The sequence below is a fragment of the Lissotriton helveticus genome, chromosome 7 (genome assembly GCF_964261635.1).
Source record: "Lissotriton helveticus chromosome 7, aLisHel1.1, whole genome shotgun sequence".
Classification (NCBI taxonomy): domain Eukaryota; kingdom Metazoa; phylum Chordata; class Amphibia; order Caudata; family Salamandridae; genus Lissotriton; species Lissotriton helveticus.
The window spans coordinates 1725876750-1725900987 of NC_136068.1; the positions used below are offsets into that span (position 1 = coordinate 1725876750).

The 24238-nt window shown below is 44.5% G+C and overlaps 1 protein-coding gene across 2 annotated transcripts in view; it reads right to left on the reverse strand.

The window, feature by feature from the left end:
• Positions 1-24238, reverse strand: part of LOC144770707 (B-cell receptor CD22-like) — a 255878-nt gene that overhangs the window by 173558 nt on the left and 58082 nt on the right. For both annotated transcript variants that reach the window (XM_078655435.1, XM_078655433.1), the window contains exon 3: positions 14033-14389. In XM_078655435.1, coding sequence (XP_078511561.1) covers positions 14033-14389 — 357 coding nt within the window. The remainder of the gene's footprint in view (positions 1-14032; positions 14390-24238) is intronic.

Below are 24238 nucleotides of genomic sequence, written 5' to 3' on the forward strand. Positions count from 1 at the left end.
CGTGCCACCTTTGGCAGCTCTGTGAGGTGCAGATAGCGATCCTGCTTGTGCATAGCCAGAGCACCTGTAGGCTCTTGCTTTCGATTGTTTGGTGCCAAACACAAAACAAAGTACAAAGACCACTTTATTACTTATAGAGAAGAACAAAATAGCAAAATACCTGCAAAGTGTTGAACGTCATACAGTTGTGCATGGACTACGGATTTCCAAAGGATCTGAACACAAAACTACTGATTTTGATAAAGTCACCGCATTTTGTGAGCTGAATGCTATTTTCAATGTGTAGGCCTGGATGCTGATCTTGTGGTCACAGTCTTGTGCTTATTAAAATATATTGATCCAAAACATGAGTGCTGATGTGATTTAAGTGTTCATATATGCTTTGTTAACTGTGGTCTTACATCTTTTCTAAATGCACTGTAATCGCGTGCTCATGAGCTTTCCACCATGTTTCATTTGCTGAGTTCCACAGGTCAATGTTGTTGCTGAATCATAAACAAGCATTGATAAAGCCAATAGGTCTGGGATTGGTTGCCAGACTTTTGGCAATTCTTCTTTTGTCATGATTTTTTGCAAAACTTTATTGTTTGGGAAGGTAGTGACATCACTGAATTTCCCATCATCCATCAGGACAGGAAGTGATATTACTGGGTTTGCCACCAAAATAGTGTTTAAAAGAAGCAGCCAAGCAAAAGGACTTCATTTCCTATCATCCATCAGCACAGGGAATGATTTCACAGCACCTTGCATTCCTGCCCCCTCCCAGGACCTACTTAATTGCAGCTGCAACATGGATGCACACCGTATGAGCCACTGGTGCTGCTTAGGCAAGCCCTCTGCACCCGTATGCACCTGACCTCACCCAGCTCCAGGAACCCATGGCAGATCACTGCCCATCAATACCCTGCAGAATTCCTTAGGTCACTAGACCCCAGATACCGTTACCCCAGCTGCTGCTATGCTGCACCTCACTCCACGGTAGGGGCCTTTACTTGCTCCCACTGCCGGTTCTCTAGCAGCCACCACACCACCTCTTACCCAAATACTAACAATGCACTCAACACCCCCACCCAACACACACAAGCACCAACAACACCTACACCCCATACTACAACAAACGCCACAGCAAACAGGCACATGAACACTCAGCAAACACACAACCAAAATATGGGACCTGCCAGAGGCTCCTGACATCGCCACAGCAATCTCAGTGTGCTACAAGATCACTTGACAGGACCGTCTTCACAAGCCAGGAGGAGAACTCCCTATCATCTTTAACCGCATGCGTGCGGGCGGAATTCCGCCCGTACGCTGAGATTTTCTAAAGCGCACTTTACGTGACGAGCTGGGCTCGTCATCAGCGTGCGAGGAGGCTACCTGATGACGAGCCCAGCTCGTCATCAGCGTAGAAGGGGTTAAGGAATCTATCAAATGCACAACATCCACAGAGAACGCCACCCCATTCATGGAACACCTGTACTTCAAGCTGCAAGCCTGAATGGACCCACCGACCACACGGACCACACTGATCACCAATTTCATCGCTCCGCTTACCTTAGACTGCAGAGCCTACATTCTGCACTGTCACCTCAACTTTCATCTGGATGACTGAAACAACCTCTGAAAAGCATGAGCAACATCGGACTCACTCAGCTCGTTCCAGAACCAACACACACCGCAGGACATACACTGGACCCCAACTTTTACACAAGTGACTGCACCCAATTCAGCTCCACCACAATGCTCATATGGACCAACCACTCCATTATCCACTTCAAAATCAATACACTTCAAGTCAACACCCCTACCAGGTTCAGTTTTCAAGCCACAGCTGAGGCAAGATCACAGGAGCTGACTTGATGAGCACCCTCAGCACAGATGAACCTAGCACCACAGACACCTTCGACAAGGACCTCAACAGCTTCAACATCTGGATCAAGAACTGCGTGGAATCCCTTGCACTCATCAAACCCAAAAAGCATAGTAGATCAGAAAAGCAGGCCAGCTGATACATAGAAGACACCAAAAAACACTGTTAATAGCTAGAAAGGAAATGAAGAGCCAGCCATGACACCACTGACATAACTACCTGCAAAGCTGGACTCTATCACCAGTAAATAAGAGACACCAAGAAAAAAGCACCAGTGGAATGCATTGAAAGGAGCTCCAACATCTAGATCTTCTCAATTGTTACAGATTTCACCTCATCCTCAATCACTGTCACCAGCATTTCTGCCTCCCAGCAACTCTGCAACAACCCATTAAACTTCTTCCACAGCAAAATCGCAAATATCTAGAGCAACTTTGCACACCAGCCCAACCCCAGAGACCTCATTGCTAACCTGCCTACCATCAACCTTGACGGCCACCTGACCGAAAAAACAACACTCACGAGACACAACACAGCGGAAATCTTGCCGACCACCCACTCAGGGGCTCCAATGGACCTATGCCACCACCACATCTACAATGTGGAAACATCACCAATCAGTAACACCCTGACCCACATCATCAACACCTCCATCATGTCCACCATTTTCCTGGATGAATGGAAACTTGCAGAAATTAATGCTCTCTTCAAGAAGCCATCAGCTGACCCGTATCAACTAAGCAACTTCCAACCCATCTCCCTGCTTCCCTATCCAACCAAAGTGATTGAGAAGGCAATCAACAAGCAACTCACAACCCACCTCTAACTTCACCACCTTCTAGATAGCACTCAATCAGGACTCAGAAAGAAACACAGCACCGAAACAGCACTCATTGTGACAACCAATGACATTCAAATCATCCTGGACTGAGAGGAAACAGCGACCCTCATCCTGCTTGACCTCCCATACCATCCTCATCAGAAGACTCCACGAGATTGGCATACAAGGATACACTCTCAAATGGATCTGTTTCTTCCTCTTAGGAAGAACTCAAACAGTCAGGCTGCAACCCTTCACATTGGAGACCAAGAAATTGATATGCCCAGTCCCACAGGGATCGTCCCTCAGTGGCTCCCTTTTCTACGTATAAATGAGACCCCTCGCCAACCTCATCCAATCATAAAACATCCGTCGATGACACCCAACTCATCCTCTCCCTGACTGAGAAAACAACCACCCCTAGCACCAAGTGCAGGACCAAGATAGCAGACTGGATGCAAACAAACTGCCTGCAGCTCTACTCCGACAAGGTTGAAAACTGGTCTTTCGCAACAAGACCTCCCCATGGGACTCCACCTAATGGCTGACGGAGCTAGGACCAACACCCACACCCATAGACTACACAAGAAATCTGGGTATAATCCTAGAAGACAAGCTCAACATGATGGCTCAAGTCAACCCATGCTGTGAAAAATCTTCAAATAGTTGCCTCAGAACACCGGACAGACCATCACACAAGCACTCTTCACCAGCAGGCTAGACTACGGCAACACTCTTTACACTGGAATCTCCCAAAAACTCCTAAATAGACTCCAGAGTCTCTATAATACCACTGCAAGGCTCATACTCGACCTCCCACACCACATCCACATCACAATGCACCTCATGAAGCTTCACTGGTTCCCCATTCATTAGGGCAGCCAATTCAAACTTGTCACGCACACATACAAAGTCCTACACAACATAGGACCACAATACCTGAACAGCCACATACACTTTCACTAACCTACCACACTTTCACTAACCTACCTCACTCTCACTCGTACACATTTGCTGCATTCGCAATAGCAAAACTGGAGGTTACTTATTCACCTATATGGCACCCAAGACATGGAATGACCTCCCTCAGCACATCAGAGCCTCCTCCTCACTTCCTGAGTTCTGCAAGAAGCTGAAGACCTAGTTTTTTGTATAAGCACCTTGGGGACCACAAACTTACACACCTTTTAAGGAAAGATGTACGTCATATATGGTTTTGTTGGTCAATCGAAAATGAAGCTCTGGTGCAGAGGAAAAATATTTACTTTACAAGATCAGATGTAGCTGTATAGATTCTGGGCAGCATGTAATAAGAAGAGATGATGCTGTGACATACGGGTATTTGTCTTGTCCTAGTCTGAGATATCATTTCACAGCGATACTTCCCTTGGGTCAGAGCTTTAATACTAGTTGCAAATGTACTTCATCAGTAGTGTGGATGAGGGAGACACACTGTCATTATTTTTGTGCTTATGAATGCACCGCTAGGGTATTAGATAGATGTATTTTGGTGTCTGCTTTGCAGGCTCCTGTGATTCCTTAACTAGGTCAAACAGGATCCTTCAGAAGGGTTGTCAAATATATGTGAGCCTTGTGGCACTCTTAACTGAATCTCAAGGAAACCTCTCAAAAACGCTATCCTGATCCGAGAGTCTTTGAATTCATTTCCCCCTGAAACAGGCTCTTTGATCAGCCCTGGTGCTGAAAGCATCTCACTATAGAAAATTATATTTTTGTTGAGACTGATGCTTCAGATTAATGGATAGGGCTATATTTAATTCAGCTAAACTGGAACTAACAAGACCACTCATGGCATTCATCAGAGCTAAGATTTTATATTAAGATTCTTAACACACTGAAAGGGATAAGTTCGTAATTGTTGATGCAGCCCAATTTCGCTATAAGCACTACTGCATAATAGCCACTTCCGTGGTACTGACCCTGCCCTGGAGATGAACTCTTTGTTTTCTTTTGTTTATTCATTTTAAAGTCATTATTAATGAGATAATTGTGTGTTCAGGGCCAGTTAGAAAGCTAGTTAACTCCCCAATGTTTTTCTGACTGACCATATGCTGCATAAAATTTTAGACAAAGTCAATTTATGTATCTCATTCAGCAATATGTGACAGATCAGAATTGTGGCCGCATCCCAAAAATATAATTGAAGAGGAGATTTATATACCTTTTAATTACCTGTACCTTTCCTGAAAGGGTCACATAGGTCTATTTCTATAAATCCATCTTCATTTTGTCCATCAAAAGGAGGATGTTGTCAAGGTCCACTCCCTGTAGGGCACTATTGAGGATTATGCCAAGGTAGCTCAGGTTTTCAGTTTTCCAGCAAAAGGATAGGGAGCCTATTGAAGCTCGCATGGTGGAGGTGGTGAGTAGCATGACTTCACATTTTGACAAATTTATTTTATAGGCAGAGAAAAGATCGATTAAGGCCATCAGAGCAGTTACTGATTCGAGAAGGCAAGCATACAATGAGCAAGATTTCATCTGCATAGTAAAACTTCTTGAGTTTCCCCGATGATGTCAGTACCCCATGATACTGTCTGCCTGATGTATAGTGATGGGCAAAGGTTCCCGGGCTAATATGAAGAGCAGTGGGGCAAGGAAACAGCCTTGTCTTGTACTGCATCAAAATGGATAGTAAGGGTATGTATGTTCTTTCCTAGTAACTGACACAGTGGGAATGCAGTACATGTTTTTTTCCAAAGTGAGTAAATTGGGCCCGATGACTATACTTTCCAGAGTTCTGAATATATGTTCCCATTGCACCCTGTTAAAGGCCTTTTCGGCATCTAGCGAGAAAAGGGCCTGTTATAATGATCATCTCACTCTTGCCATAGAACATACAAAAGGGTACGGAGCAACCTGGTGTAAACCCTACCTGAGCAGAGTGGACTAATCGAGGGATGACCATTTTCCGGCGATTAGTCAGGACCTTTTCCATGATCTTAATATCAGTGTTAATAAGCGAAATGGGCCTGCAATTAGAACAATCCCGGGCATCCCTTCCTGGTTTGGAAATCAGAGATATTGTGGCTCTGGTAAAATCGTCCCTCAGGTAACCCTTCTCCAGGGCTTCATGAAACATGGAAGACAGTAGCTGAACTGTCTGCTGTTTAGTGAATTTATAAAACTCTGAGGGGGTTCTGTCATAAATAGCCTCAGCAATCTCCTGCTCAGTAATTGGTTCTTCTGGGCTTTTCAATTGGTCTACTGACAATGTGGGGACAGGTAGGAAGCGGAAACTCTCCGTTTCTGCAGTGTCATCTAGGTGTCCATCTGTAGTATATAGGGGTTCATAGAAAGATTAGATTTTAGCCAACACATCCACCGGGTTAGTCAGTGAGCTCCTCCTCTTGTCATGTATCACTATTATAGTTGTACTGACCTTTATTTGACAAAGTTGAGCAGCTAATAGCCTGTCCATTTTTTCTCTACATTTGGGCTGTTATTGACAAAAGTGAAACAATGATGTGTCCACCGCTGCCATTTGTATTTCATTCAATACCATTTTTACTTAAAATAAGCTTTGTAGTAGTGTTGGTGTAGGACTTTCAGAGTATGCAGAAGTCAGTTCTGGTGCTAGCGACTCCAGTATCAGTATGCCTTTTCCTCTTTGCCTGCCCCACATTTTTCATTAGAGCCCCCTTTAATATGCCTTCCTTGCACCCCATAGGGTCTGTGGCAAAGACACTGAGCCTTCATTGTCAAGGAGGAATTGTCCTACACATCAGTGTAGATGGACTTTATCATTAGGGTCCTTGTATTTGGAGATGTTCATGCGCCACAAGGTGTTCACAGATGGAATCAGTCCCTAGACCTATTTGAAGTATAATGAGGTCATGGTGCGAGGTCCTGTTAGGGATTATGAGTGCAGAGAGGAGGTGCCTTGCTATATTGGGACTTGTTAAAAAATAATCACTCAGAGTATTGACATTCTGGAGAAATTAAGTAAAAGTATAATCCCGGCCATGGTTCCATCGAGGAATTATCTGAAATTAGATCTCGTAGTTTGTTTCGGTCTTGATTGTTGTAGGTGATCTGTTTTCTCTGGTCTGTCCAGGATGGTGTCGATGGTGACATTCTAATCTCCTCCTAGTATGATTTTCATCTTGCTGAAGGAGGCAAGAAGTCTGTTCAATTTGGGCAGGAAGTCAGATTTATCATTCAAATGGACATATAGAGAACTCACAATTATGTATGTTTTGCATATGCTGAGGGTGGCAAATATGTAGCTGCCTTCTTGGTCTGACACTTACTAGAAGAGATTTAAGCAGTAAAATCACCACACCCTTCTTCCAGGGCGTTGATGAAGTACCATCACGTGGACTTTGTAGGCGTGGAGGTAAAGTTAGCATGTAGTGCTTTTTCACTTTTTCCACAGGTGCCAGATGTGTCTCCTGAGGAGGGCAATGTCAGGTCGAAGGCAACCCAGAAAGCTGAGCATTTTTTGTTTATACATTATGTAATATGTTAAGTCGTTGATGTCTCTTTCAACTTTGTAATGGTAGATCTCGAAATTTCAATGTCTCACTGATCATTGTTTCCGTGGGAAATAGACCAAAGTTGAGAGATATGCAGGGAGTAAACTGTACGCGGGAGTAGGGCGTGGGAACTAAAGAATGACAGAGAAATGTGACCACAGCAAATGACCTATGAGCCCAGCAGGAGCAGCATTAAGGGAGCAGTGGTATGGTGGAGATATTCTCAAGGGTGGCTACTGACAAAAGTAGCTAGTCTGCCTGCTGCAACTGTAGGCTGGTGTGGGTTAGGTGCCTAACCAAAAGGATGGGGATGCTTGATGCCTATTTGGTAACAATTGAAAGACAAGAGTAACTTTACCAGCCTTAAGTATTTAGTGGTATGGGTCAGAAGGTTCACCCCACATGTGGGAGGTGGGGGAGTGTGATTCTACCACAGCCTCTGCCAAGGGCCCATACGCCCTGTCAGCCTGCCCCTGAATGGGCTACATTGGAACATCAATTAGGATGGGAAGTCATTAAGATCAATTATTGAGACCCCTCCCATGTACAACCTGCTTTCCCCACTTTATCTCCCCGCACCATGTCCAGATCCTACCTGCTCTCCAAAGAGAGAGGGTGTCAGACATAGAGGTGATCTCTACCGTCTAATGCGGGTTAGAGCAGATTCCACAGTAGCAAAGCTTCTGGGGGTGGTAGAAATAGCATATCAAAATTAGCGAGACAGAAGGGGGTGCAAAACAAGGTGGATGGTCCTCTCAGTGGAGGAGGTAAGTCACATCTTAATAGGGGATCTCAATTTGTCTCTGGGTCTAGTTTGTGTCCAGTGTTGCGGTTTCCACCTTGTGTCCACTTGATTGTCACTGTCTCCCACCGAAGGCCCTTCTCACGGCCTGAATAGGGTGGGATGTCCGACTTCTTCAGTGAGACAGTCCTAAGTTCCTATGTTGAGGGTGCCACCTCCATTTCAATAGCCTCCATTTCATTGAGAAACCTCTCCAGGTCCTATGGTTCATCATATTCCGTGGGCAACCCTGAAAAGTAATTACCATCTTAGCCAGTACAAGCAAACCGTATTTGATTTCCTACTTACAGAGTTGTTGTCACAGAGCCAGGAAGCATTTTTCTTTGGCTTTCATATCAGCATAGAAATTTGCTGAAAAATAGACTTGGGTGTTCTGAAACTGGTATGGACAATGAGTTATCGCTATCTTGATGATTCTGCGGGCCTGTTGGTGTCTGACACAGTAAAATAGTCTGTAACGTGGGGGATTGTCCTCCAAGTATGCGTTGGAACTCCAGTGTCGAGCCAAAAATTATATTCAACAATATGGGAATCTGAGTACTCAAAAAGAGGTGCATGTCATCCTTCTCTGCCTGTTTTGAGATTCCAGGTCTGCCCACATTGTCCCTCCTGCTGTAGTCCTCCAAGAAGTCCCCAACTTTCTTATGTAGCCTCCAAAGGTCAGGCCCACAGCTGTGTTGCACGTTTAGACGGTATTCAGTCTCCCCCAGTCTGCGTTCCAGAGATGCCACCTGTGTCTGAAAATTGGTTTTGTCTCACTGTAGGGATTGGACTACTGATGTCGAGCACCGCCAGGTTGATGGTGCCTATTGAGAGCTTAATATCTGTCAATTCTTTCATAAGGGTGGCCATCACTGTATCCTGGATTTCTGAGGCTTCGGCAATAGTTCTTTTGGTGATTTGTTCTGGGGGAATTGGCTATTGCCTCGAGAAGTCAAGTTGCAGCACATATTTAACCTACGACATGTGTGTGGGCATCAAGAGGAAGCAGGGGGTGCCTAGGGAGTTAGAAACAAGGCTAGGGATGGCAGGAGTTTAATGCAGTGGACCCCTACTGTGAGCCAGGTCTGCAAGGTCATACAGAGTTTAGATTGTTTACTACAAGCCATGTGTTTGTGGGTAGTCTCAAGGTAGAGGAGTAGGCATCACCGTATGCGAAAAGAGACAGTCAGTAATGGGTCAGCACTTCAGCCACTGCGCCAAGAAAAAACTTATGTGGAGACCACAATGGTTGTCAATCACACTTCTGGGACAGCAATGTCTTAAAGGCAAAGTGACAACACATGAGATAGGTGAGGAGGTAGAGGCCACTTGGAGCTTTGATCTTTGTGCCAGTAACAATATCAGTGGTCTGAACCAGTTCCAACATGGCCACCGGTAATCCTTGATTGAAGTCTTCTTTTTGTGTTTATGGGTTGGGTGGAATCCCGGTGACTCCCTTGTTGTGTGCTGATATGGAGGATGAGTGCTGCAAATGACCTCCTCAGTCTGAAGAATAGTTGCAGACAGTATGGGGCAGTGATGCTCCACGGGACAGCAAGACTGTCCCTTCCAAACAAACAAGAGAGAGCGGGCAGCATCACAGAGCCCATTTTAGGTAAGGCAATTCGAGGTCCCCCTACATCGAGGTTATGATGGTGTGCCAATCAGTGTGGATGGGTGTGTCACAACCCCTCACTTCACAACCCCTCACATTAGGTCCTCTGGCCCAGGAGATGTCATATTACTTAGTCCAGGAGATTTCCACTTTCTGCCTGTGGATGTGTGGGAGGTCAGGCAGGCCAGGCTGCTCCACCTTGGGCTTTGTGAGGTCTGCATTCAGCAGTTACGGCAGCGGGATCCCATGACTGTAAGTGTCTGTGGTGGCAGCCACCAATTGACTTATGTATATTTGTAAGCATGGGCGTAAAATCCGTTCCGCTCGCGGATTTTGCGGATTTTCGGCAAATTAGCAATCCGCGAACTCTCGCGAACTTGCCGAAAATTCGTAAATCCGTGCGAAGCGGATTTTTTGCTTGGTCGCACTTGCCAACTAGAATACTATACAATTTCGCGGGAGTAAACACTTGCGAACACGTAGATGCGGCGGGCAGCGACAATCTCGCAATTGCGAGATTGCAAAATTTGCAATTTCGCACAAGAAATCCACCAGCAGGCAGCATAAACCTTGAAAATTATGATTTTTATCAGAATAACTCCTCAGGTTGTCATTTGCCTGCACTTTATTTTTGCAAGGAGTCCATTTGGGGGGGGGGAGGAAGGAAGTGCCCCACAGTCTCCAAGTTCCTGTTCCTGTCCAGCAGGCTCCTCCCAGTGCTTTCTTTATGTGCTGGTCACTTTGATTTGGATCTTGACCTGGAAGGATTACTTTTTGTGGATGCTGCTGGATATTTGGATTTTTGCAAAACTGAAAGCACTCAGCAGGTGCAAAAGTTCAATCTTATCATTAGTAACCATTCCCTGTAGTGCCTGGAAGGATTACTTTTTGTGGATGCTGCTGGATATTTGGATTTTTGCAAAACTGAAAGCACTCAGCAGGTGCAAAAGTTCAATCTTATCATTAGTAACCATTCCCTGTAGTGCTTCCTGAGGGGCCCCTTCAGAGTTCAGTTGCCTACTTGCAACTATTCTATGACCCTGCTCTGACCCTCACAGCAGGCTCAGAGAATAGCTACAAGTATACAACAAAGGTCCTGTTAAAAAAATTACACTGCAACAGAAAGCAATTACAGATAAGGAAGCAGGTGCCAGCCTGGAAGTTCAAATTAAGTGACACATTAATCAGCCCCTAATTCATTCATGTCAGTTGAGGCAGGGCAGGTGTGCTTTCCCCCCCATAATCTACAGTGATGAACTAGAGGGTGGCATGGGTGAGCCAGAGGGTGGCATGGGTGAGCCAGAGGGTGGCAGTGGTGAAACAGAGGGAGGCAGTGGTGAAACAGAGGGTGCTGTGAAGAACCAGACGTAGAAACAACATGGTCGCGACCATTGCTACCGGACAAGTAAGTTCGCGTTTGCGAACTGGTAAAAAACCCTTGCGAAATGGCAGAAACACTTGCGAACACAAAAAAGAAGGAATCCGCAAAATTCGCGAGAGTTCGAGGATTTTGCGGATTGCGAATCCGTAAATACGCAATTTCGCGGATTGCCAATTCGCAAAATCCGCCCATGCTTATTTATTTGTTTGTTCAATCCCAGGGCCCAGAATCTCCTCCAGAGCCTCAGCAAAGTGTGCCCATTTCACCACGGCATCAAGCCTCGAACCCCACTCTACCCCTTTGTGCTCTTAATGGAATATAGATTGAAGTTAATTACCCTTGTTAAAGTATTGCCACTAGGCATCTTAAATTACTAAAGAAATCAGCATGCAAGTGTCACTTAGGGGATGATTACAATGTCTGTCGCAAAAACTCCAACCGCTAGTAGGAAGCTTTCCGACAATTCGAAGGCTTTCTGACTGACACTGTTGGTTTGCGGCCTGACTGCCAAATTCAGATGTCGGCAGTCAGAGTGTGTACCGGTCGGCCATTCTGACGTAGTTCCGGCTCTCTGAGTCTTTCGGCTAGTCGGGAACCGCACAATAATCCCCTATGGATGTAGGGATTACAATGTTGGTTTCCCACAGCCTCTCTGTGCCAGCCTTTCTGACAAGGAAAGGCTGTTGAAAAGTGACTTTTGGGGCCCCTAGCAGGGCACCCTTGCCTCCGTGGCCTACAGTTGTTAGCCATGTGGGTATCTAGGGTGCCCGCCTGTAAATCCATGCACTGGGTGGCAGTCACCATGGGATGCCTGCCACAGGGTGCAGGGTTTAACACCCCTCCTCCCATTTGGCCCTATTACAAGCTCCCATAGAGACATGCGAGTATCAAACCGAACAGTGTTTGGTTGCATCGTAATCAGGCGGTCAGAACCGCTGACTGGAAGTTGGTTGATCCTGAGTTTGAGACGGTGTCAGTCATAGGCAACTCCGAACCACATCGTAATAAACCTCTAAATGTTTTTAGGATTCTGTCAAAATGACCCCCAAACCTAGTCACAGGCGTTAAGTTTACTTCCTGCACACCATAACCCTCATTCATACTTAACTTCCCATTGCTTAAGGAAGTTATGAAAGTGTGTCAACAATCAACGTATCTGGCTTTATTAGTATTAGATATGTAAAATTGGAGTCTCTTTTGTTTGAAAGAAATATTAATTGTAAAAAAAAAGTTCTTAAGTGGAATTTTGGCTAATGATTCAACAGATTATTTGACTATTCTTTCTGTTAGTGCTTTTTTGCACCTGGCTATCACTTCTTTTAGAGCTTCACTGTACCTGGTTGTCCCTGCCTTTAGTATTATCGTTCCATATGGCTTATAGTTCTGTGATGTGTTGTGCACAGACCCTCTTTTAGGGTCTTACTAGCAGGTTTCTGGCCGTTAAAAGACAAATATGTCTGTAAGCCTTTGTCTTCTTCGAAAGCTTGGCCCCTGCTGAAGTGGCGCTTTGACTCCACATACACCAACTGTCAATCTTCACTTCGACTGAGGCATGTGTGGCACACACTAGTAGTTTGCTGGACTATTGCAAACCCTCTGGGAGAGCACTGTTGATTCCTCGGGATATGTATTCCCCATATCATTGCCAGTAGTAACGTCCTCGCCAGCCTCGGAGCATGAACTGTTGACTGAACGTTCTACATCATGAATTCTATCAATCAATCCGAGGTACTTACTTTGCTGTTCTACGAAATCCATCATGAACCAAAAGGGTCCTGTCAACTCTAACTGTCAAGACACTACAGGTTTAGGCCTATCAAAGGGGTTAGTTTTGCATGTCTAATTGGTAGTTCTAAAGTTACTTACTAAGCTGCACTGGCAGGTTTTCACTTTGTCACAGTAGTGGTGGCTTCAACTAGTTGATTTAACTTACAGGCCCTGGATACACAGAGTAGTATATACTATGGGCTTCCAGGTAAGATAAATGTGGCAATCAGGTCATAGTCAATTGCACAGATACATTAGGGTGAGAGCACATTCACCGGATGCAGTACGTCAGCGCCCCAGTGTTCAGAGTCAGTAAACCAGCAGTACACCTAGCAAAAAGTGGGGCTGTAGATAGTGGGGGGTGATTCTGCAAAAAGGGCCTTTCTACACCTGCTATTATAGCTACCTGCTGCCACTACTGCCAGTATTTCCTAGTCCTGCGAAAGGACCTTTGTCAGTACCAATGAAAAGAGCCATGCACTTGATGTGCTCCTTCAGACCACAAAATAATGTTCTGGATTTCAGTACATTGTCAAAGGCCCTCAGCACACATGTGTGATTTTAGTCTGTGCGGAGACACAATTCAAACACCTCTTTCACCCATGCAAGGAATATTTCCACCACAATACATATTTTGTCTGATTCAACACAAACATCCCTAAATCAGTTGCACGGACCCTATACTAGTTTGTGCTTCCGAAATCGTGCAGTTGTGGCTGTTAGTGAATTAGCCGCGGCCTCTACAGGTAAGAGCGGTGGGGCTGGGTGAGGGGGGATTCCGACTGACGATTACCAGGGCAAAAAATCCCAAAAAAACCCTGGTCATCGTCGGTCGAAAACCCTCCCTTAGCCGGCCCCACGGCTCTTACTTGCATGGACCGAGGCTGACTGGAAGGCAGCAACAAGGGGCCAAGTTTATAAAGCTATGTAGGACTTAAATTTGTTTACGGGTGATAAAGTTCCATTTACATCTGCCTGGGATTCATAAAAGGATGTGTATGGGCAGAGTCGCAGCTGTTACTTGTTCTGCAGGTCATGTGGCACCAGGGCCCAAGGCTTTAGGGTCTCAGTAAACCCCAATGAACCTTGTTTTTCCTACCCAAGTAGTGGATGAGGGACTGTTTTCCTTGCTTGCAGCAGGACACACACTATCCTAGGAACGCTACTGTGCACGTGTGTCGATCTACACCTTTTTGTGACTCAGTCCCATGATCTGAGCCAGTGATCAAGTACTGCATAATTTCTGTTTCAATCATTCCAGTTTTCACTATTGCCGGCTGCAGAACAGACACTCACCTGAGACTTGAATGGAAACGTAGTTGTTGTACGTCCCTTCGATTCTTGGGTAATAATATCTAAAAACATCTTTTTTAGTCACGCTGTTTATCTGTAGAGTGCAATTATAACCTTCCAAATCACCAACGAGAAGAGCGCGTCCTTTATACTCTGGTAACACGTTCGTTAGATCCTTGTTGTTGTGAACCACGTGGAACCGGCCAGACCTCCACAGGATCCAGGTGAATGCCAGGGGTCTGTCCAAACTAACAATTGAACCGGTGAACGTGCAGGGGATCACAACGCAGGAGCCCTCGAGCGCCGTGATCTCAGGTGGCACAAAGAACCACTGCATGAGGACCGGCTGCCAAAGAAGCACTGGAGAAGGAAGAAGAGAGAATGTAGCTGTGGTTATATCACCATATTACACTACAACACCCGCAGACAGGTACAATGAGACTGCTCACTGTTGCATCAGTTTTCAGTTAAAACAAGCATTGGCAAAGCCAATAGGTGTCGACCATGCGAGATGTATTGGCGTAGTCAATTTTTTTTATCCACAGATTGTATGAGCAACAGGCTGGAAAAACAAACCCCCACAGACAGTGTGAGCACACATGAGAAAGCATCCACAAATACTGTGCATTGACAGTGGGAATAAAGCACACACACACACACACATGCACCGACTGTGTAAGGCAACGGAGAGGAAAAGTAGAGACTAACATGTAGTGTGAATTCACAGACAGTACGCAGGTACACCAAGGATTAATGTAGCCCACGAATCAGATGAAGCAGACACCCAGATATATAAATCACGCTCACAGACATGTACAACTTCTTCTGTTAAATGCCTCTTCTTCTAATAACTTTTTTATGCTGTACTTCTAGGATTTTCAGAGCTAAAAATAACATATGCTACCCATTACCCAATTTATTCCACTTAGTTTGCCTAGCTCAATAGGAAAGACTGCTAAGTTATCTCTCCAGGGAACTTGTGACCTTAAGATCACCACAAGCTTGAACTCACTGAGCCACCCAAGATGCGTTGAAAGTGTTTTGTCAGTAGGGCGCATGCAGTAGCCACCCAGAGATAGAAGAGCCAAGCTCATGGGTCAGCACCTCACCATAAAGGCTGTTACTCAGGACTGAACTGGCCGTAATGGGAATCAGGCGTTTCTCAGGGAGGCTGGAAGGGTAGGGGCGGTTTTCCAGAGGTAGGGGTCGGTTTTGCAGCAGTGCTGAAATATCAGTCCACAGTAAGAAAAGCAGCAAGGAAGCATTTCCAGCCTCCCAGGGCCAGTAAATGCTTACCCTGCTGTTCCAAGAAAATTCTCAGGGCTGCTTTGAATTCCAAGTTCAGCCCTGCTAGTGCTGTGCAGAAACACTGCACACAAACGTGGTCCCCGGCTCCAGCAATCACCAGAGCAGTAACCTCACCTCCGCATCATGACATAACGTATACAAACTTTTCATGCATTACAAACTGAAACAGAGAGCTGACAGCGCTCAGCTATGGAAATTAACTTACAAGAGACCTTTTCCCCCTCAACTGAAGTGGTCACAACAACTTTGGGGCATTTTACAAGCCCCTATCGCCAACGCAACATCACTTTTAGTGACGTGTGTTGGCGATAGGGGCTTCGCCTTATTTACAAGGCAGGGATAAGCCACTTAACGTGCTTAACACTGCCTTGTAAATAAGGTCCCCTTTCACACTACACTTAGCGTGAAAGGGGAGAAGAATGGGTGTTGCGGTGGGCGTTCCACTGCAACACCCGTGGATTTTGTTGCTGCCCCCTAGGGAGGCGTAAATTTGAGGCAGCACCAAAATCAAGACCAGGGAAAACCTGGTATTGAACATGCGAAATGAGCAGAAATGCTTTATTTCTCCTCGTTTTTGCTGTTTCCAAGGCAGCACACATAGAAACAGTAAATTACCTACAATTGTTCATATCCAGGAAGGTGACCCTTCCTGCACATAAACAATCAAAAACAAACATGATGTTTTGCAAGTTCTATGTGTGCTGCATTAAGCAGCACACAGAGAAGTTTCAAAATGCCAATAGTTATTGCCTATGTGCAGGGAGGGAGACCTTCCTGCACATAAACAATAATTTCCCTCAATGCAGACACCCTTGAACTATGGTGCAAGGGTGCCTGCGTTGGCACTAAGTGGCTGGACTCAGCGCCAACGCTGGGGAAATGCAGGGGTGCACCGCATTCTTTTGAATACAGCACATCCCTGTGTTTTCAGGATAGCGAAGTGTGGTGTTAGCAATGTTTGCTTAACTGCACTCTTCTCAATTCTGTTGTAAATATGCCCCTTGGATTGAAGGCAGGTGAAGCTCTAGGCCCAAGAGCTGGTTCAGATTTCGTTCAGAACCCCAACCACACTAATAGTGATTTACAAGAACCCCATACAGCATGTATGTCTTTAATAAAGTAATCAGGTCATGCTGGCAGATCCAGTACTTACTGGGCAGTAGGGGAGAGAGTGGGAGGTTGTTTCTGATTTTGGAAAATAGGTCTTCCTGCATTTCCTGTTTGTTTAACTTTCGAGTCAAGGGAACAACGGAAAGTGTGGGCAGAGTTTGTGTTGGACCATCAGTGTGGCCATACCAGCTCTGGGAATGCGTGTGTGTTTGGGGGCGGTGCTGGTTGCTAGTATTTGGTGTGCAATTGTTGGTGGGGGAGCTGCTTTGCTCATGGCACTTTCTGGCTGCTTTCCACTCCTAGCTGCCTGAAGGCATGGTCTGTGCCAATATCTCTCTGCCGTCTGTATCCAATTAGTCATACTGTTTAACTTACATATTTCACCAAAAGAAGCATATTTTATGCAACAATTTCAAGAGTAAACCTGGTTCTGTAAAAGGAGATGGCGAATTCTAAAAGAAAGTCAAGGAGTGTTTTAATAATCTGTGCCATGTGTGGGGTTCTGTAAAAGGAAGTGACAATTTCTAAAATAACAGCATGAGGGCAGCAGTCTGTGCCCAAAGAAAGTAAACTGAACAGTGTGGAACTGCCCTTGCTAGAGAGTCTGGGCAGGGGCTAAATGGGAAAGCATTGAACTGTTCTTCCAACAGAAATTGGGCAGGGACTGGGAAGGACATGGTAGAAATGGACCCTGTGCAACGACATGGAATGAAGTGAATACCACAGAGCAAACTGCCTTGAAGGCCAAGGTAAGAGTCGGAGCTGAACAGAGGATTACAGAACTGTAATGCGTAAAAAACAACAGAACGTGGCTGGGAGAGCATAATTCACAATATTACTCAGTCAGTCAAAAATTTACTTTATTTGGTTAGTCACAACCATAAAGCATACATGTACAAATTTCAGTTAAAGTAGTAATATATAAAAATTCATTTGCTTAAAATATGTTTTTCTCATTCCTTAATTAGTCACTATGTTCCGGACCCTGTCTTTAAATCTGTTTCTGCTTTTAGAAACAGAGTCTCTATAAAGTTCATGAATTTTACCCCGCGGCATATTAGGATGTTTGAACCTGCTCCCATCCAGCTGGTAACCGCTTGCCTGCAGGTACGGATCTGTAACATATTAAAAATTGGTTTCAGTAAAGTTCTTCTCTTTTCTTTGGAGGACTCACATGTACACAGGAGGTGGCACAAGGTTTCCGTGTGGTAACCACATAGTCTACATCTTGGTCCCTGGTGTGTGTCCTTCCATGACGGGATCAAGTCTTTTGAGAAATGGTTACCCATTCTGAAGGCCAAAAATGTTGTTTTTAAGGATAGCCGGAAATGCGCCATGAGGTAGGGTTGTGGATTTAATCGTCGGTACGAGTTTAAAATGGTCCATGCATGTCGCCGTTTGGCCAAAGTCTTTTTATCTTCTATCAAAGATAGAGCTTTTGTATTTAGCTTGCAAATCTTCTTAAAGGATGATTCTTCTGGTTGACTATTCCAGATCTCCTCTATTTTGAGGGTTTCTAGTGACGCTCACAAATCATCGCCCCATGAGTTGGGTTCCTGTTGGTCATATTGTTTTTTAATTTCTTGCCAACATAAGTTATTTAAAGATCCTATTTCCGCGGATCTCAATTTCCAGCACCATTTCACTAGGACTGCTTTTCTTTGATAAATTTGATTTAGCAAGCCGAATTCCAGCCTTATTTGTGCCGGAGATGATCCTTTGTAAAGGTGAAACACGGATTTGTATATTTTTGTCTGGAGGGTATTTAGGATGGCTACTTCTTTCCCATGCCATATTTCCAGTCCATATGAGAGAGATGGTAAAACTTGGGCTGCCATTACTTTTAGCAGGTGGTCGTATGATGGGCATTGCAATTTCTTTTGGAGGACTCTGTACGCAAAGCTCAATGATTGTGCTTTTGCCGCAATGTTTCTTTTTTGATCTAGAAGGGACATATTTTTACTTATTGTGACCCCCAGATATTTGTAAGCAGTTGTTTCTTCAATATGTTTGCCTTTTGTGTACCACTTGAAAGATCGTCTGCTAGTGCCCGCCAATCTCACCACTTTTGTTTTTTTGGTGTTTAATTCCAGGCCTTCTCTATCGAAATAGTCTGTCAATTCGGATATTGTTCTTTGGAGGCCTATCGGTGTTTGGCTTAAGACTACAATATCGTCCGCATATTGGAGGAACTGGATGCTTTCATTGGCCAATTTTGGCGGGTGTCCATTCACGTTCGGAAGTTGGTCTTTCAAGTATGCCAGATATATATTAAAAAGGCTTGGAGAGAGCACGCAGCCCTGTTTGAGGCCGTTTTTTATTTTTAATTCTGCAGATAATCTTCTCCCGTCTCCAATATTACTCGTGCAAATACAATTGATAGGCTGTGTGAAGGTGTGCAAGGCCTTCAGCAGGTGAGGCCCTTCACAGCAGAAACCTGACTGTAAATAATGCAATAGACACCTGGCTGATAGTGCGGGCAAAATACCACGTACAGTCTGAGACCCTTTTTTTATAGCCTCTGGCCGCGCCGGCTATAAGATGTCATGTACATATCCAGTTCAGTCAGCTACCCCTGGAGTGTCCGGGCGGCTCACTACATCCCTCCCCCTCTTGGTTCTGAACTTTACCTGGGGATGGTGTGAAAAAAAGCCATCAAATTTAATATCACCAGGGAGAAAGCGACATATAAAAGGCGCAACATACAAGTTAAAGGTACAAAATTGTGCTTTATTATTAAGTATATATACTCAGGATAAAAACATTTAGGTTCAAATATATAACCAAATCATACACTTGACCTATTCTAATTATAAAAAACACAATAGTTGACATACAAAGTAAAAATATCAATAACACAATTGATTATAAATTCATAAAACAGTGGCAGACAGTTATAATCTTCGACGCGCGTTTCGGCGTTTGAACAAGAACGCCTTCTTCAGGAGCCACATATAAAATCTGAAAAACATATATGGAACAAATTAAAATCACCATTGGGGGAGAAGCACTCGCCTCTCAACATAGTCTTATTACATGAACATATGACAATATTATAAACCGCCTTACATATCGCAGATATTCCCTGCTTAGTAGCCAAAATGTAGCGCTACATAAGGTACAAACTATACATTATTATATTTGAGCAGTGGTGTAGTTACAGCCTAGCCAGGTCCTGCATAATAATCGGACCTAGACTCATTACTATTGCCTTCTAAACATGCGCGATAAGTCAGAGGCATATTATTTCAGACCGCATTTTTCATGACAATATTGAAGCAGCAAACGGGTAATTTTAGAATAGGCAATGTAATTTATCATTCCTAAAGGTATATATCCCTTGAGACTATGCTGGCAAAAAGCACCGATGAATGTTATTCTTTACTTTCTTTATTTCGTTCATTCAATATACTCGATTTATTCTAGGTTTGTCAAGGATGTTTACTTGTATTAAGCATGATTATTGACACAATGTCCTTACCAGGAGATCAAGAGTTCTGCGTGGTTCCAAATGATGGCTGGAACACAGGAGAACGCTCCGTTCCTAATCGTGAGGACGGTTGATGGACTCGAGTCCTTATTGATATATCCTACCAATCCAGACAAAATACTAAACAGCAAAGTGAATAAATACTTTATGCCTTTCTGGTATTAAATAGGATTTGTTTTTAAACATGAAAGATTTTTCAGTTATACAGTTCTTACCTAGTGTTGATCGATAAAATGCATAAGGGTCGACGTAAGTAGAGGCATCCAATCAATTACGGTGCTATAGATCACAAAAGATATAAAAGAAAAGCCAAAACCATTACCTAAGCAAAAATAAAAGCGGAATGACTGCCACTTTGTCGTTGCCTAATAGGTACAGAATCTTACCTACAACGTGCAACCAAGGGGTTGCTATTTTCAAAGCGAACGGCTCTTCCTAGATGTGGCGCTCGTTACTTTACCTGGGGATGGTCATCTCGGGTGCCACATGAAAATATTTGTTTGCCCAGCGTAACCAATTAAAAAACTGTGGGAAGAAGTGGTCGAGACTTCGCATGTGGGTGCACTCTGAGGACCTCGACCTGCATTTGTGGTTCCTCGCAGGTGTGAAGGTCTGTAAGGGCCCATAGCTCTTGCCTTCCACCCTAGGTCGTTAGAGGTCAGAGTTATTCTAATGATGTCTGCATAGATCGCCTGGTTCTCACTATGGATCCTATTATCTTAAATAATTTGTTTTTTTTAATACTTCTCCAAATGATCAGAAGCACCTTCTCAATCCAGAGTGGTTCACAGCTCAAAACTAAGTCTAGAAGTTGTCAATACATGGATAGGTGGGCAGCAGGTCAGAGACCAGGATATGGCATGAGAGCAACCCAAAATGATAGTTAGAAGGGGGTCTGATTAAAGTACTGGTGGTTGAGCAAAGGGGCCATTTAAACCACAGATATTGTGGCTGTGGAGAGGCCCGTTGAGCTGTTGGTGCCAAACTTGAGGAGTTGATACTTGAGCCACTGAGAGCAGATCAAAGGTATGGCCCATTGGAGCTGAAGCTAGTGCATCTGAGGAGGGGCCTCTTGGAGCTACAGTAGCAGATCCTAAGAATGGCACTTTGAGTCACTGGTAGGAGCAGCGGAAACTCAAGGCACGGCGGGGTTGAGGCTGAGCTTCCAGTCATACTGTTGAGTGTTAGGAGAAGGCCTCTGGTTGTAGGTGTAGGAGGAGGTCCCCGGGTACTGAGCAGTGGCAGGACTGAGGAAAGTTGATACAGATCTGCCATTGTTGGAATGTGTGCTCTGAGGGACATTGGTAACCTGGTTGGAGTGGCCCAATTGACATTATAGAGGCAGGGTAACTGGATCTTGGCCTAAATGTGTCAGGTACATTGCCCAGCAGAAGGTGTCTTGAGGGTAGCTGGGGGGAGGGGTGGCGTGGATGAGGGTATCGTGGGTTGTTTATGTTTATATATTTATTTTACGTTTTGTATAGCGCAAACATGATCCAGGTGGGTATCAGAGCGCTTTACATATGTTTAGGTAGACAAAGGAAAGCAGAAAAGTGATAGAAATCATGGAAAAGATGGGACAATAAACAACAGAAGCAGGATGAAATTGGGGAGTGCAGAGGAAGCAGGATGGGTGAAAGCAACAAGTAGGGCAATATAGATCAACAGCATATCAGATACACACTAGTCATCTAGAGTCAATTTGGAGAGAGGATCAGGTTCAGCGCAGAGTTTATTAGTAGAGTTTGTTCAGTAGTAGAGTTTTGACTTCCCTTTTGAAGGCAAGAGTAGAGGGAATCAGTCTTGTTTCAACTGGAAGGGAGTTCCAGATTCTCGGGGCAATGGCAGGGAATAAACGATTGTAGGTTTTAAGCTTGTTTAATTTCTTTGGTTTGAGCAGCAGTGTGTCGGTGCTCCTTGTGGCCCTGGAGCCACCTGAGAGTTCCAGCTTGTTTGACAGGTATAGTGGGGTGTTGAAGTGAAGTGCCCTATGGGTCATACATGCTATCTTTAGTTGTATCTTAGCTTCGAAAGGAAGCCAATTGAGCGATTTAAGGTCCGGTGAAATGTGATTGGACTTCTTAGAACCTGTAATGAGTCTGGTGGCAGCATTTAGAGATGCTTTGATAGGTGCTAAACTGAGTTTCGGCAGACCACGAAGGGTCGCACTGCCATATTCAAGTCTGGAAATGACAAGTGCTTGCACCGCCGATTTAAAGTCATCTTGGGGAAGGTAGTGTTTGAGTTTTCTTAGGATGCAGAGTTGAAAATTCGCTCCCTTGGTCGATGATCGGATGTGATTTTGCATGTGTTGGTTTTTGTCTAGCACAACTCCAGTGATTTAGTGGAGTCAACGATATGAGGTGTGCAGTTGAGGGCAGTGAGGTTACAGAGAAACTGCAGCACGGTGGGGGTTTGCCTAGCGGGTGCAATGAGGAGGAATTCTGTCTCAAGGGCGTTTAATTTGAGATGGTTGGTGGTTAGCCAGTTCAGTGTTTTAAGAAGTGTTCGTCGAGAGATTTGATGTCCTCGGGGAGGAGATTTTCATGTAGAGTTGGGTGTCGTCTGCATACATGTGATATTGGATGTTGGAGGCTTTAAGAATTACAGTCAGTGGTTCAAGGAAAAGGTTGAAGTGAGTGGGTGAGAGTGAAGATCCTTGTGTGCAGGGCCTCGAGGAGGAGAGAGACTGGTTAGATTTGATTCTTTGTGTTCTGGTATTAAGGAAAGAGGCAAACCATTTAAGGACCATTGGTTTACATAAAAGGGGTGACCCTGTGTCCCTCAGAACCTGGGTAAGCGTGGTTAAGTATAAAGTAGTTCTGTCGGGTAGCGAGAAATTGCTTTAAAGGATGGCTAACTCAGCTCAATATGCATATAAAATAAAATAAAGTAAACCCTCTAAAAACATTAAAATCAAATATATATAGTCTTTATATTGTCAAAAAATCACGATACACAGGAATTAATTCATTCTCTGATAACACAAGTTTCAACAAATGGTAAAATCATTACGAAAAACAAGTGGTGAACGTGACTGTGGTGAACAAAGTGATCAGTGCATTAAATCCAGTGACACATATATACAATATATACAAGGGGAATGGGTCAGTATGATAAGTTCGTCCTCCAAGGAGACAAGGGGTAATTGTACAAGCTCCTGGAGTTATCTTGACCGGTGATGAGCGTCGACGTTTCGACCCTAAAGCGCCCCAGTTGGTGGTCGCAGCGGGTCTTTATCAAGACAGGGAAAGTATGAAAGGCAGGTAAAGAAAGCATTGCCTGATGGGTGGCCAGACGGTCCAACCCCTGGAAAAGTTGAGACAGGAATCTCGATGTGCAGGGCTATACGTCCATGCACGACCGCTGTCAGCAGTCACTGGATTTAATGCAGTGATCCCTTTGTTCACCACAGTCACTTTCACCACATGTTTTTCATAATGTTTTACCATTTGTTGAAACTTGTGTTATCACAGAATGAATTAATTCCTGTGTATCGTGATTTTTTGACAATATAAAGACTATATATATTTGATTTGAATGTTTTTAGAGGGTTTACTTTATTTTATTTTATATGCATATTGAGCTGAGTTAGCCATCCTTTAAAGCAATTTCTCGCTACCCGACAGAACCAGTTTATACCCCATTTAAGGACCATGCCAGATAGCCCCATTCTGTGTTCCAAGAGGAAGAGCAGATTGTCATGTTTGACAGTGTCAAATGCAGATGAGAGATCGAGCAGAATTAAAAGGCAGGTTTCGTTTTGGTCCAGTAAAGTGAGAGCGTCATTCACAATGTGAGTGATGGCTGTTTCGGTGCTGTGGCCACTGCGGAAACCCGATTGGAATAGGTCAAGAAGCTGGAATTGCTCAATGTGTTTGCGAAGTTGTTCATGCACACGTTTCTCCAGAAGTTTCGCCAGTGTCTGAATGTTTGTGATTGGGCAGTAGTTGTTCAGGTCAGCAGGGTCAGCTGAGGGTTTTTTGAAAATAGGGAGCACTAGGCCCGCCTTCAAGCAGTCAGGGATCTCACCTTGAAGAAGTGAGGCTTTGATGATTTTGGACCAGAGGGGTGCTAGTGAACCTATCATTTCTTTAAAGAAGTTAGGGGGTCAATGTAGTGATTTGAGGGTTTGAGGGTAGAGAGAATGTTGAGGATGGTAGAGTATTTGAGGGGAGTGAAGTGACTCCATGTGGCATTGTCTTTGATTGATAGACCCTGAGGGGAGGACAGGGGTGTGGAGACAAAGGAGTCAGGAGAGAGCGGGAGAGTGAGTGCAGCAGACTGTAGCGTAGGTCTGA